General features: G+C 42.3%; 1 protein-coding gene across 7 annotated transcripts in view; it reads left to right on the top strand.

Annotated features, from left to right (window-relative positions):
- The window catches only part of WDPCP (WD repeat containing planar cell polarity effector), a 421800-nt gene that overhangs the window by 70583 nt on the left and 329817 nt on the right, over positions 1-21400 (top strand). For all 7 annotated transcript variants that reach the window (XR_012222050.1, XM_073554051.1, XM_073554052.1 and 4 more), the window contains exons 2-4: positions 11446-11506; positions 18711-18755; positions 19602-19652. Coding sequence is in view for 6 of the 7 variants with exons in the window: in XM_073554051.1 (XP_073410152.1) it covers positions 11446-11506; positions 18711-18755; positions 19602-19652 (157 nt within the window). In the remaining variant the exon portion in view is untranslated. The remainder of the gene's footprint in view (positions 1-11445; positions 11507-18710; positions 18756-19601; positions 19653-21400) is intronic.

Here is a 21400-nt window from a genome sequence, read left to right as displayed (position 1 = left end):
GCTTGAAAGTCGTGTGTAGATGCCGGCTGAATTGGACATGAGTGTTAATTTTCAAGCAATTTGCTTAGCACTTTAAAGAGCCATAAACTGTAAAAGACGAGTTATGCGCAATAGAGACATAATAGATGTTTAAAATGTCACATACTTTTTAATGGTACCTAGTGTACTGAACTGATTTTTCTAAGGACTTGTGTTAATGGAATATCATTGGGCTGGCCAATAAAACAAAGGGGCTCGGTCACCCAAGTCCTGATTGGTGGACCATATTTAAAGGGGTTTTCAACTACTGGGACAACCACCTTTCTCGATCTGAATATTTGGTGCCGATGAAATAAAAACACCTATACTCGCCTTCCGTGTCGTCACCGTTCCAGGGCTGCGGCTGATATCTGATTTCATCTTGATGTTCAATTTTGTCAGACCGCGGGGACAGTGACGTCAGCGCTGATGGGACGCAGGGCTCACATGTCACAACAACGGCGTGAGAGCCCTGGAATGTGAGTTCCAACACATGGGAACAGTGCCAGCATGGGAGAGGAGCAGGGCTGTGGAGTTGGAAACCAATTTGGTGCACTCGGAATCATGAAAATTGAGGAGTCTTGAGTCGGAAGTTTGGCTTACCAACTCCACAGGCCTGGAGGGGAGTATAGGTATTTTTATTTTATTGGCGCCGAATATTCAGATCGAGAAGTGATTGTCCTAGTATTGGGCCCCTGTACACATCGGATTAAAGAGGTTGTTTGGTGAAAACAAGTCATCACCTATCTTCAAGCTTGGTGATCACTTAATGGGGTATTCCCATCTCACAGTATGTAGTAGGTATAATAATAATAATAATATTAGCAAGTACCTCCTATTAGAAATGTAGTATAGTTTTTCGGATTCTCTACGTTTCTTTTTTCATGTGCAGGCATTACAGGACCTTATGTATCCACAGTTATGACCACTAACAACTAACTAACTCACTTTATCAGTGGTCGTAACCATGGATACCTAAGGTCCTGTACTTTTCAAAAGTCTGGTCTCCGACTATGGACTTTTAAAGTATAAGAACAGAGAAACTCCAATGTGTTTCAGAGAGAGCTGTACCCACCTGCAATTGTGCAGCCAGGCTCTGATTCATGCCGTTTGTGGTTTGGGTGGCATGAGTTAGGTGGCAGCTTTCCTTTAAGTGTTTGCGACGTGCTACATGCATGGTGGTATTGTCTGGAGATTGATCTTGAGCAATCTGCAAACTCCCCAACGTCTTAAAAGTACCTGGACGCCGCAGAATCATAAAACAGATTTAATCTACTGTATAATCCAGGGCTGTGGAGTCGGTAAGCCACAGTTGCGACTCCGACTCCTGGATTTTATCAGGCTCCGACTCCGGCTCCGACTCCTTCATAAATGGCCAATTCATAACAACAAATTTACTGTTGTAAAATATTAAACATCGTGCTTATTCAGTTTCTCACCATCATATAAGTAATCAGACCACTTAGAGCAAAAACTACATTTATTAGAATACAATTAGAATATAGCAAATAACTTTTATAAACTTTTCTAAACTGTAAGTAAATATGCAATAAACACTTTTATGCAGTTAATAAGAAGAAATCTATAAATTTGTCCTCAGAAAAAGTATTGCCTCTGTCAGATCCTCCTTCATGGATGCCCTCAAATCTGATCTAATTATTTTGAGAGCAGAGAACAACCTCTCTACACTAACTTGTGTTGGTGGCAAAGCAGTAACCACTCGGGCAACATCTCTGACAATGTCAGGATACAGAGGAATCGCTTGTTGCACTGTTATTTTTGATGAACGGTCAAATTTCTCAATTTCTTTTAGTGCACATGAAAAATTCTGCTGAAATGTACTGGCTGTGTTCCTTGATGGGGATGACTCTTCTATGCGGGAACGTTTTGCACGGTCCTTGTGATCCAAATATTTTTCGAAATTAAATTCTTCATCAGTTGATGATGAGGGTGAAGATGTGGCAGGACGACCAAATTCTTCTTGTTCCTCCTGACTGTTCTGCAACCCTTTCATCCTTACTGCTATTTCAAACAGAGCTTCTTTTCCTTTACTTAGCTGTTGATCATCTAGAAGAATCCGATGCATTGGGTCTACATAAACAGCTGCCAAAAGAATGTTATTTTGTAATAGTAGCTCCTCTCTCCGTTTCATTGATGTAGCAATGCCACTTGCAATTAACCCTCCTCTTTGGGACAGGCGAAACATCAGGTTCTTCCACTCCTTTAAGAAAATACCTGGAGTTAAGTCCTCTGCTTGTAATTTTTTAGTCACTGTAAATGGGTGCTCTAGCAATTTTTCCAGCTCAGTCACCTGATTCCACTGACTTTCATTTAGCGTCAGTTGAGGGTTAGCCATGTCTACAAGAAAGGTTTTCAGTTCAACCAAGCGCTGAATCATTAAGTAAGTACTGCCCCATCGTGTGGCTTGATCAATAATTGCCCCTTTTCCAGCACGTCTCTTCAAAATTGAGTCAACTTTAGGGGTTCTGGCAACAGTAGCCAATTTTCTCACCTTGCCAATCAGTGCAGCAGCATGTCCTTCTTGCAGACTGTCTCTTATAGCCAGCTGTAGCGTATGCACAACACAGCGCATGTGATAAATTAAAGAACATATTGACACAGTTTCAACAAGATCATCTAAACTATCATGTTGCTGTTCATCTGAAGCAACTTCAGTTTGCTCCTCAGTTACAATACTGTGTTCCTCTATTTCAAACATTTCTGTGTCTGTGGACCCAGAATGTCCTTCTAGCTGCTGGTCACCATCATTACTCTCATTCATTAGCTTAATAGTACTTATCATATTTGAAGCATTGTCAGTTACGACAGAAAGAACTTGCTCTTTTTTAAGTTCATAGTCTTGAAGAACCTTTTCCACCAAGACCTGGAGAAACTCACTGGTGTGATGAGCTTTGGTGTCTTTTACTGCCAATGTCTTGGTAACTATTTCATTTTTGTCACAAACAAATCGGACATTGATGGCAAAATAGTTCACTCTGTGACGTGTGCAGGCATCCATTTTAAGAAACAGAAAGCGTCCCTTGAGAGTTTTTTTAAGTTCTTCCTTTTGTTTAAAAGCTTCTTCGATTACTAATTTTCTAATACTCTCTCTCTCCAGAGAAACACCAAGCTTGCGGGCCATTTCCCCATTCAGACACATAAAAGCTGGTCGTGAAAATAATGAAATAGGCACACTATCCTTTACAACAAGCTCTATGATCTGTTTTTTAAATGTATCTACTGTCATTGTCACAGTAACTTTGTCACTGACAAAATATCTTGCAACTGATGGCTGCATAGTTCTCTGCTCCCTTGTTTGGCTGGAAGAGCTGGGCACTGGTTCATTGGTTTGGATGCAGTCTTTCTCATCCACTGCTTTCAGTACTTCTGGATGAAAGCGCTGTAAATGTCTCTTTAGATTAGAAGCTCTGGTAGGAGCATTTTTATCTTTGCCTGAATATGCACTCATCTTGGCTTCACAGCATTTGTTTTCGTCTGGATCATTTGTCATACACTGACAGACATAATGTTTTCTATCTTGAGTGATGGTGAAATGTTCAAATACAGCTGATTTACTGTGATGCTTCTTTGACATTCTCAGGTTTTTAATTCTGCATTCACAATCCAAATGACAATTGTTTTTCCTAAAAACAATTGTACAACATTATTGCCAGGTCGTACAACTGATATAGTGGTCAGTAATACTGTTATTATTCCTCATGTACTCACAGTTAACTGATGCAAAGTTTGTTGAAAGGATAATACTTCTTACAGTCTTCCTCTTCTGAGTAGCAGGCAGCTGTGAGATGCTTGGAAGACGCACACCTAGTATGATCTAGTCTAGAGGAGGAGCTTTACTACTAAGAATTTGCAACACATTTTCACTTTCAGTTTCATACATTGTAAGTAGGGGGGTTGGGGCAGCATGAGGTTAACCAAGTATAAGATTAGATAAGGGCAGTGGAGAACAGTGACACACAAGAAGTAAGAAATGTCTCTTATCTCCAGCAGAACTGCTTATCACTGTTGTTCATAGTTTGATAGAACATATATATTTGAGTAACATTTATAAAATTCATATGAAAGTTCAATTATGAAATATTAATACATTTTTTTTAAAGCTGGAGTCGGAGTCGGTACATTTCTACCGACTCCGACTCCAACCAAAACTAACTCCGACTCCACGACTCCGACTCCACAGCCCTGGTATAATCATGTTAATGCAAAAAACCATAGCAATATGAAGCTTTGGGTGGGCGTGTGAGAGTTGTATGCACCTGTGATTAGTCCATGTCAGCATAGTTGTATGGCCCAGCACATGTATAACATAGGAAGGAAGTTGTGGCCCCTAGACCACAGAAATGTAAGTAAAACCGTCACAACCAAACTAGAGTGTAAAAGCGCGTACCTGTCGTTTCACTTAACCTTTCATATTAATCTGTGGTGTGTATATGAGGAATAGCACTAGTTCACACCACTTTTACTCACGAGTCCCGGCTCCTGTGCCAGGCTACGCGGCCATCTCCCTCTGCTGCGGCGTGTATCAGATTACTATGGTAACTCATTGCAAACCCCTGATGTCACATGTTTAGACCTTATATACTGTGTGCCGCCCGAGTTTTCAGTATTCAGTTATTCCGGCTTCCTAGCTACTATGGCTAGCTCTGCATAATTGCTGGGATCTGCTTTATGTTCCCCAAAATGTGACTCTTGACAAACCCGTCTCTGCCTGTCCACATATTTGGCTCTGCTGTTTCAAGGTACTTGTCTGCATACTCAGTTCTGCTGTTCCAATGTGCCTGTTTACATACTCGGCTCTGCTGTTCCAAAGAGCCTCATTCCCCTTGTAAGCACGGCTGTGTGAAGACCCATGTTGGTGTTTTGGCTTACCTGACATATTTATTCTGAAGCTATGATTTCTTTAGGAGTCAAAGAAGTATATTACTTAATTCAGTATTTATCTAAGTGTCTGTAAAATAAGCTTTACTGACTGCGATCATTTGTCGGGAGAGGCGGACAGTGCGATTGCCCTTGGTCAAACTTCTTAGATTGCATTGTTGCCCTTGACCACAGCATTTGGGGCATTGGACCGATCTCCGGTTGCAGTGGGAGCTCAGCTGTATATTACAGCCAACTTCTGCCGCCGATGGCACAGGCCCTCGCCAGCTCATTAAACTTCCGCCACATCAGGACCAGTCCGGCACTAACTGTGGCTTTAATTTACTGTTGTCATTTGCATTCAGGGAAATGAACGTTCCAGTAATGTAGGTTATCAGAATCTCAGCATTGGTCTGACAGTCAGAATGTGTAGGGTCATGTCCCATTGACAAAGGGAAGAGCTCGTCAGCCGACCATTGGTCCTCATTAATGGACACTCACTAATGGAAGCCTTTAGTGTAGGTCAGCATGCAACTGATTTTTTTTCACCTTGAAGCCAACTTTTTGCGATTTTTCGTCAAATTCGTTGCAAAATACCTATATTTTCTAGGTGGTTTATTGGCAGGTTTCCTCTTATGCATTGTAAAGGGTTAAAATCCCCAGAAAGATTTAAAGGGGTGTCTCCATCTCCAAGATCCTATCCCAATATGTAGTAGGTGTAATAATAATTATATTAGCAAATATCTCGAATTAGAAGCGTAGTATAGTTCTTCTGATTTGTTATGTCGCTTACCCCATGTGCAGGGCATTGTAGCAAGCTTAGTTATCCATAGTTAGGACCACTGACATCTAACTGTCAGTATATGAGCGGTCATAACCATGGATTTCTAAGCTACTACTATGCCCTGCACATGGTGTAAGCAACATAGGGAATCAGTAGGACTGTACTACATTTCTGTATACTGTATATATAGTAGCTTGGGTATCAATGGTTACGACCACTCGTATACTGATAGCTGTCAGTGGTCGTAACCTTGAATTCCTTAAGCTACTCCAATGCCCTGCACATGGGGTAAGCGACATAACGAATCAGAAGAACTATACTGCGTTTCTAATTAGAGATTTTTGCTAATATTATTATTACACCTACTACATATTGGAATAGGATCTTGGAGATGAGAATACCCCTTTAACCCCTTCATGACCCAGCCTATTTTGACCTTAATGACCTGGCCATTTTTTGCAATTCTGACCAGTGTCCCTTTATGAGGTAATAACTTTGGAACTCTTCAATGCATCCTAGCGATTTTTTCGTGACATATTGGGCTTCATGTTAGTGGTAAATTTAGATCGATAATTTTTGCGTTTATTTGTGAAAAAATCAGAAATTTGGCGAAAATTTCGCAATTTTCAAATTTTTAATTTTTATTCTGTTAAACTAGAGAGTTATGTGACACAAAATAGTTACTATATAACATTTCCCACATGTCTACTTTACATCAGCACAATTTTGGAAGCAAAATATTTTTTTGTTAGGAAGTTATAAGGGTTAAAAGTTGACCAGCGATTTCTCATTTTTACAACAAAATTTACAAAACCATTTTTTTTAGGGACCACCTCACATTTGAAGTTACTTTGAGGGGTCTATATGGTAGAAAATACCCAAAAGTGACACCATTCTAAAAACTGCACCCCTCAAGCTACTCAAAACTACATTCAAGAAGATTATTAACCCTTTAGGTGTTTCACAGGAACTAAAGCAACATGGAAGGAAAAAAAGGACATTTTAATTTTTCCAACAAAAATTTTCTTTCAGCATCAATTTTTTCATTTTTCACATGGGCAACAGGATAAAATGGATCCTAAAATTTGTTGGGCAATTTCCCCTGAGTACGCCGATACCTCATATGTGGTCAAAAACCACTGTTTGGGCGCACGGCAGGGCTCAGAAGGGAAGGAGCGCCATTTGACTTTTTGAATGGAAAATATGCTGGAATATTTAGCGCTTGCCATGTCACGTTTGGAGAGTCGCTGTGTGCCTAAACACTGGAGCTCCCCCACAAGTGACCCCATTTTGGAAACTAGACCCCCCAAGGAACTTATCTAGATGCATAGTGATCACTTTGAACCCCCAGGTGCTTCTCAAATTGATCCGTAAAAAAAAAAAAGTACTTTTTTTCACCAAAATTATTTTTAGCCTCAGTTTTTTCATTTTCACATGGGCAACAGGATAAAATGGATCCTAAGATTTGTTGGGCAATTTCTCCTGAGTACACCGATACCTCATATGTGGTCATAAACCACTGTTTGGGTGCACGGCAGGGCCCGGAAGGGAAGGAGCGCCATTTGACTTTTTGAATGGAAAATTAGCTCCAATCGTTATCGGACACCATGTCGCGTTTGGAGAGCCCCTGTGTACCTAAACATTGGAGCTCCCCCACAAGTGACACAATTTTGGAACCTAGACCCCTTAAGGAACTTATCTAGATGTGTAGTGAGCACTTTGAACCCCCAAGTGCTTCACAAAAGTTTATAACATAGAGCAGTGAAAATAAAAAATCATTTTTTTTCCTCAAAAATGATTTTTTAGCACGCTATTTTTTATTTTCACAAGGGTAACAGGAGAAATTGAACCAAAAAAGTTGTTGTCCAGATTGTCCTGAGTACGCTGGTACCCCATATGTGGGGGGGGGGGCACTGTTTGGGTGCACGGCAGGGCGCAGAAGGGAATGAGCGCCATTTGACTTTTTGAAATGAAAATTAGCTCCAATCGTTAGCGGACACCATGTCGTGTTTGGAGAGCCCCTGTGTGCCTAAACTTTGGAGCTCCCCCACAAATGACCCCATTTTGGAAACTAGACCCCCTAAGGAACTTATCTAGATGCATAGTGAGCACTTTGAACCCCCAGGTGATTCACAGAAGTTTATAATGCAGAGCAGTGAAAATAAAAAATCTTTTTTTTTCCTAAAAAATTTTTTTTAGTTGGCAATTTTTTATTTTCACAAGGGTACTAGGATAAATTGGACCCCAAAAGTTGTTGTCCAGTTTGTCCTGAGTACGCTGGTACCCCATATGTGGGGGGGAACCACTGTTTGGGCACACGTTGGGGCTCAGCAGGGAAGTAGTGACATTTTGAAATGCTGACTTTGATGGAATGGTCTGCGGGCGTCATGTTACATTTGCTGAGCACCTGTGTGCCTAAACAGTAGAAACCCCCCACAAGTGACCCCATTTTGGAAACTAGACCCCCCAAGGAACTTATCTAGATGTGTGGTGAGCACCTTGAACCCCCAAGTGCTTCACAGAAGTTTATAATGCAGAGCCGTGAAAATAAAAAATCATTTTTTTTCCCTCAAAAAAATGAATTTTAGCACGCAATTTTTTTTCACAAGGGTAACAGGAGAAATTGGACCCCAAAAGTTGTTGTCCAGTTTGTCCTGAGTACGCTGATACCCCATATGTGGGGGATGACCACTGTATGTGCACACGTCAGGGCTCGGAAGGGAAGTAGTGACGTTTTGGTATGCAGACTTTGATGGAATGGTCTGCGGGCATCATGTTACATTTGCAGAGCCCTTGATGTACCTAAACTGTGGAAACCCCCCACAAGTTGACCCCATTTTGGATACTAGACCCCCCAAGGAACTTATCTAGATGTGTGGTGAGCACCTTGAACCCCGAAGAGCTTCACAGAAGATTGTAACGCAGAGCCATGAAAATAAAAAATCTTTTTTTTTCCTCAAAAAATGAATTTTTAGCTCGCAATTTTTTATTTTCACAAGGGTAACAGGAGAAATTGGACCCCAAAAGTTGTTGTCCAGTTTGCCCTGAGTATGCTGATACCCCATATGTGGGGAGGGACCATTGTTTGGGCACACGTCGGGGCTTGGAAGGGAAGTAGTGACGTTTTGAAATACCGACTTGATCGAATGGTCTGCGGGCATCATGTTACGTTTGCAGAGCCTCTGATGTGCCTAAACAGTGGAAACCCCCCACAAGTGACCCCATTTTGGAAACTAGACCACCAAGGAACTTATCTAGATGTGTGGTGAGCAGCACTTTGAACCCCCAAGTGCTTCACAGAAGTTTATAATGCAGAACCGTGAAAATAAAAAATCTTTTTTTTACTCAAAAAATGATTTTTTAGCCCGCAATTTTTTATTTTCACAAGGGTAACAGGAGAAATTGGACCCCAAAAGTTGTTGTCCAGTTTGTCCTGAGTACGCTGGTACCCCATATGTGGGGGGGAACCATTGTTTGGGCACACGTCAAGGCTCGGAATGGAAGTAGTGACGTTTTGAAATGCAGACTTTGATGGAATAGTCTGCGGTCGTCATTATGTTTGCAGAGCCCCTGATGTGCCTAAACAGTGGAAACCCCCCACAAGTGACCCCATTTTGGAAACTAGACCTTCCAAGGAACGTATGTAAGATGTGTTGTGAGCACTTTGAACCCCCAAGTGCTTCACAGAAGTTTATAATGCAGAGACGTGAAAATGAAAAAATCATTTTTTTCCACAAAAATAATTTTTTAGCCCCCAATTTTTTATTTTCCCAAGGGTAACACGAGAAATTAGTCCCCAAAAGTTGTTGTGCAATTTTTCCTGAGTACGCTGATACCTCATATGTTGGGGCAAACCACTGTTTGGGCACTCGTCAGGGCTTGGAAGGGAGGGAGCACCGTTTGACTTTTTGAACGCAAAATTGGCTGGAATCAATGGTTGCACCATGTCGCGTTTGGCGACCCCCTGATGTGCCTAAACAGTGGAAACCCCTCAATTCTAACTCCAACCCTAACCCCAACACACCCCTAACCACAGCCCTAACCCTAACACATCCCTAACCACAAGCCTAACCCTAATTCCAATGCTAACCCTAATTCCAACCCTAACCCTCTTTCCAACCCTAACCCTCTTTCCAATCCTAACCCTAACCCTCTTTCCAACCCTAACCCTCTTTCCAACCCTAACCCTCTTTCCAACCCTAACCCTCTTTCCATCCCTAACCCTAACCCTCTTTCCAACCCTAACCCTAACCCTCTTTCCAACCCTAACCCTCTTTCTAACCCTAACCCTCTTTCCAACTCTAACCCTAACCCTCTTTCCAACCCTAACCCTCTTTCCAACCCTAACCCTCTTTTCAACCCTAACCCTAACCCTCTTTTCAACCCTAACCCTAATGGAAAAATAAAAATAAAAATATTTTCTTTATTTTATTAGTTGTGCCTACCTATGGGGGTGATAATCGGGGGGTTTATTTACTTTTTCTTTCATTTTGATCACTGTGAGAGTGATCAAAATGAAAGAATTGAATCTGCAGCTGGCAGATTCGGGCGGGCGCACTGCGCATGCGCCCGCCATTTTCTAAGATGGCGGCGCCCATGAACCGGACCCGCCGGACACCGGGAGCGACACGGGGACTTAGAAGGTGCCGGGGGAGATGAGATGGGGTGAGGGGGTTATCGGAAGCTGGAGGGGAGCAGAGGGAATGGGAGGGGGGCAGATCATGACAGCGGCGGCAGATCGCCGCTGTCATTCAGTTGCGGGGGGGGGCGATCGCCGGTGGGGGGGGGGGTGGAATCGGTGTCTCCAGCCATGTCCGATGCTACAGCAGCATCGGCCATGGCTGGATTGTAATATTTCATCAATTTTCATTGATGAAATATTACTATCGCTCTGATTGGCTGTTTCACTTTTAACAGCCAATCAGAGCGATCGTAGCCACGTGGGGGCGAAGCCACGCCCCCTGTGGCGAAGAACAAAGCCCCCTGTATCTGCGGGTCGGGTGACCTTTCAGTGACCTAGGTCACCCGACCCGCAGGGGGGCTTTAAAGTCATGACGCCACATAGGCGTCATGGGTCGTTCTGGCACGACTTTTCATGACGCCTACGTGGCGTCAAAGGTCGTGAAGGGGTTAACCTGTTGTGCATTTAAAATCCGCTTCTTGGACCAAGCTTTATTATTACATTTGTGTCAATTTGGATCATGCAAAGAGCTTTTTTGATTTTGCGCAAAATTCAATAACCACTAGTGTAAATTTGAAGAACTTGGAACAAAAAAAAGCAACGAATATCGCAAGATAAAAAAAAAAAAAGAAAAATCAGTAAAAAAAAATAATGCCAATGATTTTTTTTCTTCCACTTTGGTGCTCCTATAATCCATTGCAAATCCTGATGGAAAATTGGCTGTGTATCTGATCCGTGTGAGCAGCCTTCCAGTTGCCCAGAGAGGACGTCATCCATGTTTTGCAGGCCCCAAATTACTTTTATTCTTCTGTTTTTACTTTATTTTATTTTTGTATTGTTGTGAATTCAGTTTTTTGTACATTTAGCAGGGATCTCACCTTTCAGTGGTGTCTCTTTTCTCTTGGCTCTTGCCCATATGTGCGAGTCCAGAAAAGATTTTTCCGATTGATTTGTGAACTGTTGTGAGTGTTGGCGCTGATGACTCCAGTGCTGACCGTGAAAAGCCGTGTGATTGCTGATAATAAGTGCCATTAATTTGCTCATGTTGTTCCTTTCTTTGATGAAACCTCTTTTTCTTTCACAGATGTCGTTCTGCCTGACTGAGCTGTACCTGTGGTCCCTGAAGAATACCTTGCATGTCGGAGGTAAATCTGTTTTATTGAAGTGCTATTTTAGTAAATCTGTTGAGCCCGGGTGCTACATAAAGCGCCTGTAATGTCAAATATTAGTTCTGCAATGTTCCACAGTTATCTACAGAAGAAGGAGAGTTTTTAATAGTATCGGCTAACTGGCCACACAATTCTCACAAAAGCCTTCTCCTCACTTCTGTGATTTTCTATCTGGGGATTTTGTGAGAACTTTGAGTGATCTGTTGCCAGACGGGCTTTTATTTTAGGGAACACAGTATCCCTATAAAGAGGGTCTGCCCCTCATCAACAGACGTTCCTGATGCGGTTTCACTGGTGACAATGGCCAGGGGTACACTAAGCCGTACACATACCTCCCTGACCAAAAATGTAGTAAAGGCCATATTTGAGCACATGTACTTGTGTGCAACTTTAGTCACCGTCCTGTTCTTCTCCTCTTTAGACAATCCCTTTTTTTTCATTAGGAGGTCACCAAATAATAAACTGATCTCGGGAACTCTGGAACCTCCAGCAATCAGCTGGAAGAATCCAGCAGCAAGTGTTTAAAGGGGTTGTCCGGCCTGAGGGTACAAGTCTGCCGTTACCCTTCATGACTGCAGCCCTGCCAGTCCTCATATTGTACACTGTGAGGATTATCCAGGAGCATCAGGCGCGTGACTGTAAGTATGTGATTTGTATACATGTGGTCACATGCCAACTAGATTATTGAGGCTGGGCACAGTCTAATCGAAATGTGGCCGGTAGTATGCAAATCGCATACTTGCAGTCACATGACAGCCCACTCCCGGCAACGGAGAATCCACTCGGGACACTGCGTGCAATCTAGGTCTACAAGTCTGCAGCCACTGTATAATGAAAATAACTTGGCACTCAACTTCTAGTATTCATGAGATTGGAGAAGAATTTTATTTAGGCAGTCTGCAAAAACGTTTCGGCCAACAACCTGGCCTTCGTCAGTCCGACTGCTTAAGATAATTAGGTAAGGCGGTAGTATAGTAAAGGATGTGTCAATTCCTTTTGTGAGGACTGTGATGGTGAGCCATCCAGCTCACTATTAAGGTGAGGTTCTATGTAATAGTCTCATATAAAGAAATATCCAATTCACTGTTTAGGCAAAAAAATCTTTACTTATAATGGAGTTGCCTGTATGATATGCCCATGGAAAGTCAAAATCCTGTTATATGCAAGAGTGTAGAAAGTAGTACAGCTGGCTTGTTATAGCAATGAGCACTTTCTTTTACATGGGTCTATCAATACAGCAGGTCCTATTTAGGCGCTGGTGTGTAGGGATCCAGACATGGTTTCCACCACTAGTCACGTTGCAACGGAGCAACAGTCCTCACAAAAGGAATTGACACATCCTTTACTATACTACCGCCTTACCTAATTATCTTAAGCAGTCGGACTGACGAAGGCCAGGTTGTTGGCCGAAACGTTTTTGCAGACTGCCTAAATAAAATTCTTCTCCAATCTCATGAATACTAGAAGTTGAGTGCCAAGTTATTTTCATTATCACTTCTTGGTTTGGGTAACCTACTTGTGCACCCTGCAGCAGTGCCACGCTATACTTCACATGCAGCCACTGTATGTGACTTGTGAATCCTAAGGCCAAAAAAACCTTTAATTTCTCTGCTGCACCACCTTAGGAGAATTAGGGTCCCGTTACATTTAGCGATGCACCAGCGATCCCGACAACTATATGACCCGGTCAGGATCGCTGGTGCATCGCTAAATGGTCGCTAGTGAGCTGCCTAACAGGCAGATCTCACCAGCGACACAGCAGCGATCCAGCGATGCTCAATGGTCGCTCTTACCTGTCACACGGCAGCGATGATGACAACTTCCGCCTGTGTCCATGCGTTGCTAGTCGGTGCCAGCGGGACGCCAACGAGGAGAAAATGGCCCAGGCCGTTCCAGCGCGATCAGCGATATCCAACGGGAGGCCGGTTGCAGGTACGTGTCACACAATGCGAGATCGCTAGCAATATCGCTGTTGTCACAAAATCGGTGACGCTTTAGCGATCTCTATGTGTAAAGCACCCTTTAGAGTGCTACAGAATTACATCACTCAAAATTGTGCCAATATATACTACAACTTGCCCCACAACAAATAGCAAGCGCTCACACCACTTAACCCTTAACGACCGTCGATACGCCTTTTAACAGCGGCAGTAAAGGATACTTATTCCTCAATACCTCTTCTTTTTTTTTTTTTTTTTTTACGACGCTGAAAAATAAGGTTATAGCGCCCTCCAGCGTCGGAAAATCTCCAGGGTCTCAGCTACCGGGGTTAGCCGAGACCCCGGAGAACATGATTTGGGGCGTTTTTTTTACCGTCCCCAGTCTTGCGAACACCGTTATTTACCGAATAACGGCGATTGCGCAAAAAAAAAAAATTTCAGATTTACCATCCATTGCTTTTTCTTCTGATATAATCTAGCATACCAGAGGAGAGAGAAATGGGGTCCCCTGAGCCCCCCCCCCTCGGTACCTCTAATACCTCCAGTGTCCCTGGACCCTCTGGCTCTGTCCCCTGGTGTCTTCCGGGAAGAAAATGGCGGGCTCATTCATAGTGCACCTGCCGAGATCTGCCGGCCGGCACCCAACAACAATAGGTTCATTTTGATCACTGTAATAGACCCTATCACAGTAATCAAAATAAAAAAAATATTAAATCAATCCCCCCTTTATCACCCCCTTAGGTAAAAAAAAAATAAAATTTTTTTTTTTCCATTCTTTGCAGTTAGGGTTAGGGCTATGTTTGGGATTGAGGCTAGGGTTGGGGTTAGAGCTAGAGTTAGGGTTGGGGCTAGGGTTAGGGATGATATTTGCTAGGGTTGGGGTTAGCTAGGGTTAGGGTTGGGCTAAAGTTTGGGTTGGGGCTAGAGTTAGGTTTGTGTTAGGGTTACGGTTGTCTTGTTGGGGTAGGTAGCGTTCGGGTTAGGGTTGTGTTAAGATTAGGGTTGTCTTGGGCATACGGTTTGGGCATACAGTTGTTTTGGGCATGCTGTTGTGTAGGGGTGTTGGGGTTAGGGTTGTGGCTAGGGTTGGGATCAGGGGTAGGGCTGTGTTAGGGTTGGAGTTATAATTGGGGGGGTTTCCACTGTTTATGTTCATCAGGGGTCTCCAAACACTACATGGCACATGCCTTTGATTCCAGCCAATTTTGCATTCAAAAAGTCAAGCAGTGCTCCCTCCCTTCTGAGCCCTGCCATGCACCGAAATTATTACTTTCCCCCACATACAGGGGGTATCGTCATTCTCAGGAGAAATTGCACAACAAATTTTGCGGTCCATTTTCTCCTGATACCCTTGTGAAAATAAAAAAGTTTGGTTCCAAAGTAAATTTTTTGTGAAAAAAGTAAAATGTTCATTTTTTCTTTCAACATTGCTTTAGTTCTCGTGAAGCACCTGAAGTGTTAATAAACTTCTTGAATATGGTTTTGAGCACCTTGAAGGGTGCAGTTTTTAGAATGTTGTAACTTTTGGGTATTTTCTGTTATATTGACCGCTCAAACTCGCTTCAAATTTGAGGTGGTCCCTAAAAAAATGGTTTTGTGAATTTTGTTGGAAAAATGAGATCGCTGGTCAACTTTTAACCCTTATAACTTCCTAACAAAAAATATTATGTTTACAAAATTGTGCTGATGTAAAGTAGACATGTGGGAAATGTTATTTCTTAACTATTTTGTGCGATGTGACTCTGATTAAAGGGCACAAAAATTAAAAGTTTGAAAATGGTAAAATTTTCAAAATTTTTGCCAAATTTCCATTTTTTTAAAAAAATAAATGCAAGTCATATTGAAAAAATTTTACCACTAGCATGAAGTACAATATGTCACGAAAAAAATTGGATCAGTTGGAACCGTTGAAGCATTCCAGAGCTATAACTTCATAAAGTGACAGTGGTCAGAACTGTAAAAATTGGCTTGGTCATTAATGACAAAATTGGCTCTGTCACTAAGGAGTTAATAAACGGAAAGATAATTATTATTTTTTTCTTTTTAGTAATTCAATTTTAATGGGAATCTGTCAGCTAATTTTACTATGTAACCTAAGAACAACATGATGTGGGGACAGAGAACCTGATTCTAGTGATATGTCACTTATTAGGCTGTGTTGCTGTTTCAATAAAATTAGTGTTTTATCATCAGGAGATTATCACTACAGGACTAGCTGTCCTGTGCCTTCTAGTCAACTGCTCTGTGTAACTCCACCCCCAATACTGATTGGCAGCTTTCTTTCAATGTGCAGTGTGCACAAAAAGCTGCCAATTATTGGTGTGAGCAGGGTAATACAGGGCTCAGCATTTGGAGAATTGCTAGATCTGCAGCATAGAACACAGGGATTTTGTCAAAATTACAGCAAACAGCCCATTGAGTGACACATCACTGGACTGGGTGTCTGTTCCTACATGATACTGCTATTAGAAACCTGCCGACAGATTCCATTAGGGAATGGTTACTCTTGACTTTCTGTGAACAGATGATGTTGGGAGAGATAAGGATCCGGTATGTTCGATTTTGGGCTGACGGATTTGTTCTTTAACCGATAAGCCTTCACCAGAGATGTCTGGCAGCAACTGTCTCCAAGAACACAGAAGCACGTGACAGAGCGAGCGCTCCTGTGTATGAGAGTTAGACAAGACCGCTGCCTGCTGAGCGATCGGCCAAAACCATTGTATGGCCGACAGCTATCTGCAGTGTATGGGGGGCTTTAGGGCATGCTGACACCATAAAGGAGGATCCTCCAAATGAGTTCCTGTTGTTAGCCAAATTTACCCTGTAAGTTTGCTTTTCCTCTGCAGTCTGACACCCAATAGTTTATACTATCACCAGGGCCGTATTTAGAGTTTATGCTGCCCTAGGCACTTTTAGTGCTGCCTCCCCCATTGGTTAGTATGACTAATTCACCAACCCAGCTCTGCCTACACATCTCAAACCTTCCAAAGTCCCACCGCCCGCTTTTGGAAAAACTCATCTGCACCACCTCCTCACCAATCTGATATTAACAGTTCCCAGCAAACATCAGATCACATATATAGCCAGCAGCTTTTGTTTTGACCAAAAGAATTTTTAAGCCACCACTACGACAAGGTAGACTCTTTTGGCCGGGCCCTACTTTACTCTAACCTGTTAAACATTTCTTAAAATATCCAATGCTCTTTTTAGGTATATTTTTATTTAAGGGAATGAGTCACATATATTGTTTTGAATGACCATTAATACCACATACAAGGGACAAATACCATCACACCATGACCAGATCATGTATGGCCATCACATAGTGACCAGATAATACCACATACAGGGAGAAATACCGCGACACCATAAACAGATCACATACTACCACCACCACATAGTGACCAAATACTACAATACTGATCATTAATAAAAAAACACAACACTAATTCCATTATACACAAGAGCTCTGTATATAATGTCAGTGTACAGGTAATACAGTGATCACCAGTGACATTACACACAGGAGCTCTGTATATAGTTTCAGTGTACAGGTAATACAGTGATCACCAGTGAATTTACCGTATATACAGGAGCTCTGTATATAGTGTACAGTGAACAGGTAATAGAGTGTATAGTGTCAGTGTACAGGTAACACACTGACTCACCAGTGACGTCTCTAGCTGAAGTCCTTCATCTTTGCTTTTCTTTTTCATGCAGCGCAGACTGCCATAATTTCTTCCAGCCAGGACTCGTCTCTTCATAAAATAACACATAGTTACCTAGAGCACGGCTTCCATATCACATTCCGCACTTTTCCCTTTCTTCTACACTACACATCTGAATACAGACGCGCACCCACCATTAATATATACTTAGTCATTAATCCACCAATGTGCCCCCACTAACTATAAATAGCCATTTTCCCCCACTTAATAAATATATACATTAATTAGCCCCTGTACTCTTTCCTCCAATTCGTTACCAGTCACTGCATCCTCAACGCCCCCCATTATGTGTCTCCCGCTCCCCCGATCCATTATATTTACATGCCCCTTCCACCCCAATTCATTGTCATGTCTTCTCTCCCAACCACACCCTCTATTCATTATTAACTGCTCCCCCCCCACATTCAATACATCATTTACTCCCACCACCCTCAAAATTCATCATTATTTGCTCGTACATGTCGGCGCGTACGCGATGAAGTCATCGCATACGCGCCGACACCTGACCAGAAGTTCAGGGAGGGCGGAAGGAGTCGGAGCTGCGCAGCCATCAAGGTAAGACGGCTGTGCACAGCTCTCAGAAAGGTCCGGGGCCCCAGCGCCGACGTGTGTGCATGGGATCTCAGACCCCCGCAGCAGCCGTAAGACCTTACCAACCCCAGACTAAAAAAAAAAAAAAAAGGAAACAAACCTTGCTCCGGTGCCTCCCTCCCCGCATCCTGGTGCCCTAGGCACGTCCCCTCAAGTGCCTAGTGTTAAATACGGCCCTGACTGTCACCATGTATTATCTCACTTTATTTGGGGCTGCTCTCCGTCTTAGCGCTGTCCGGACATGCTGAGAGTTCTAGTTTGCTGGGGAGTCACTTTTATAATTGATAGAAAACATATACTAATAGATCCTCTTCACTGAGACCTTCTGCTCGGACACAGCAATGCTGAGGGTGTAAGGACAGTCATTACGGATGTCATCTCTCGGCCATCCCTGACAGTGGGATCCAGTTTGTATTTGTTTGCATTTCAAACATCTTTTTGGAAATACAATTTTACACAACAGTAAGACCGGGTGTCCCTCACTTATTTCATCTCTCCCCCCAACCCCCGTAATCGTGTACGGCACTCCCACCACCAGAAATAACCCAGATTGCTCCGGCAGGACCAGTTATCGGTGCCGTCCTACTCCACCGCCGCCGTGGGAGCAGCAGCTCCATGCTGAGTGAATCCACAACCCTTCCAGCAGAGATCAAATGTTAATTTATTGTTAAATTAAAATCAGACTCGGAAGATACCGGGAACAATTTCTTACATTGTTGTTATGAGTTCAGAGGAAGTATTGATGTGGAAAAAGAATTTAATGGCATTTGCTAGAGAGCTGTGTTAAACCAATTGAGTGTGGCTGATACGCAGCACAGAGCGGTGTACGGCACGTCTGCCTGAAATCAAGTGCTTCCAGCGCCGTAGAAATCTTTTTTTTTTTTTTCTCTTTTTTTTATTACTTTCTTTTTTTTATACTAGATGAAGATCTTGGAGTACATCATTATCACGAAAGGAAGGAGTCGGGTAATGTCAATATTTCTTAATGTTCTGCTTAAACATTGGCAAGCCTGCAACTTGTGCCGCCAGGAAACAAATATAAGGGAAATTATGTATCAGAAATTGCTTATTTTTTTTTGTTATTCTGTAAAACCGTATACTGACAAGTAATCCTGTTTGGTAAGTGGCTCCAGCTAAGGAGCATGTTACACGTTACATTCCCAGAGATGGCTGTTTGGGGAAACATAAGGCTTGTCCCTCTCTTCTGGACGGATGACAGGAGGGGGACTGCTTGCTTCATTTGGCAATTTCACTATTGCTTTTAGTGTGTTGCAATAGACATATAGTGCCAGTTCTCATCTTACAGGCAAACATTGATTCATCTCATAGTTGGCGGTTTTGTGTTTGTTTTTTTTTTTCTTTATGTATTCCATGTTTTCCCTGTAGAGGGCATTGCACGCCCAGTAGAAGCCAGCGGATGACTCCAGCATCTGCAGCGGGGATCTGAAATAGGCATTTCAGAAGTAAATGATCAATTTTCTTTATCTGATTAATTGGGTTAATCCCAGAAGTTTTACAAAGGGCCAAGAGGTCCCTACGGCTAAAGTTGCTCCTTGTTCCGGTCCAGAGCGGAGCACAGGTTTGTGCGGCCATCCCTTGTCCTGTGTCTGCAGCCACTAAGGTCTTGATGACAGACTGACTCTGGACTCAGGTCCTGCTCGGATGTGATCAGACTGGAAGCTTGCAGTATTGCAGTAAAGACTTGGCAATTTATCCAGGGGTCACTTACTAAATCACCAAGCTTGATTAGTATTGTAAGACGCCTTGTGTTCCCGGTGGTGCCTGTGACCGTATTCTCTCATTTTCTTTCAGCTCCTCACCCGGAGTACGGCTACCTGGAGGAGCGACAGCAGATTTCTGAATGTAAGGACGACTAGGAATCATTGCGCCACTTATGTATTCTGCACACGACGCCCAGAAACTTCTAGCTGACATTCCTGGCTGTTGTGGCAGCTCCTTCCCTATTGTCTCCTCTCCACCTTGTTCCTCATACTCTGAGATTGCAATAGGCAGTGTAAAAAAAATGCGGTCGGTTTGGGGGATCTGCAGATACCTATTCGGCAGTCATCTTGATTACTAGCTGAAAAAGGCTGCATGCACGTCCTTACAGATATAGCAAGGTCCAAATTGTCATTTGGTGGTTTTACATAGGACTGCAGGCACCTTCTTAATTATTAGCTCCTTGTTTTAATCAAATGCCAGCTTTTACTGTATGCATCCAGGATGCTGGTTGTTGTTTTTTTTTTTAATTGAAGTGAAAAAAAGTAAAACAAAAAACACCACTTATTGCATATTCATAAAGCTTTTTTTATGTTTAACGCAATCTTGAAAAATATATGTTAACGTAAAAAGTTGCAATACTAAAGAAAAACAATAGAAAATAAAAGCAACCATAATAAAGAGATCACAAGATAAAACACAGCGGTCACCTATATTATCGAAGAACCGTAGACATCACGTGCACATCGAATGCGATTAAGGCCACGGTCACACGTTCAGTATTTGGTCAGTATTTTACATCAGTATTTGTCACCCAAAACCTGGAGTGGGAGATAAATCCAGAAGTGGTGACGGGTTTCTGTTATACTTGTCCTCCTGATTTTTTGCTTACAAATGCTGATGTAAAATACTGACCAAATACTGAACGTGGCCTAAATGCCACAAATGACTGTTCACAGCTCAGCAGAGTCCCGAGAGTTCCCTCTGATTTGAGGATTTCTTTAGCTTGCGATCCTAATTGAGCGTAAGATTTGTTGTCCCCAGTCACACCTCATGGTCAAAGTTACGTATATACCCGCATGGCAGATTATACGTGGGAGTAAGGCATTTGTAAATTACAACAGCGGCACGACGGCACCTGAGCTGTCGCAAGGAGAGTTTTTGTTTTTTCCTCCCTTAAGGTGTATTTGTGAATAAATAATTGTACTAAAGAATGAAATAATATTTTGGAAATATTGTCCGCATTTATAAGGAAGATTCAGATAAAAGTATTTGTGATTTATTCCGATCTTCATACAGTAGTAATTATTATATTATTACTGATAATTGCTTCTAGTTGATGTAATATTTCAGCCTTCACATCTTTATAAGAGTAAGTTTGGGTGCTGCGGTTCCATGCATTTTACTGACAGATCTGCAGCACTTTTTTGCATTAAGAATGAACCTTCTTACAGGGCAGATTATAGAATCCCCGACAGACCCATAAATCTGCAATGTTTTTCACTACCATTGTATTATTAAATGTGAAATCTTCTATGAAAATCTGCCGCCAGACAACTAAGGAGAGTTTGGTATAAATTATAAAATTGCTCAACAGTGAGAGTACTTAAGACTATGCTCAGATGCATCGGTTTTAGTGCTTTTTATTCTGCAGCGAAAAAAAAATTTTTTGGGCAGGAAAAACGCAGCATTCATACAAACCCTTTTTTTTTTTCAGCGTTTTCGCCACATTTTTTACACTTTTTTGGGTGCAGATTACATGTGTGCTTTGTTCAGTTCACGTTTAAAAAAAAAAAGTTAGTTTCATTCACCAAACCCCCGTTTTTTACAGCGTTTTTCCAGCTATAAAAAAGCCATTAGAAAGTAAAAAAAAAAGCTGCAAGAAATGACAT

Source organism: Dendrobates tinctorius, unplaced genomic scaffold (genome assembly GCF_039654945.1).
Source record: "Dendrobates tinctorius isolate UK_male_01 unplaced genomic scaffold, ASM3965494v1 ptg000205l, whole genome shotgun sequence".
NCBI classification, from domain to species: Eukaryota; Metazoa; Chordata; class Amphibia; order Anura; family Dendrobatidae; genus Dendrobates; species Dendrobates tinctorius.
The sequence above is the reverse complement of the archived record's forward strand: the minus strand, read 5'-3'. Positions and strand labels throughout refer to the sequence as shown.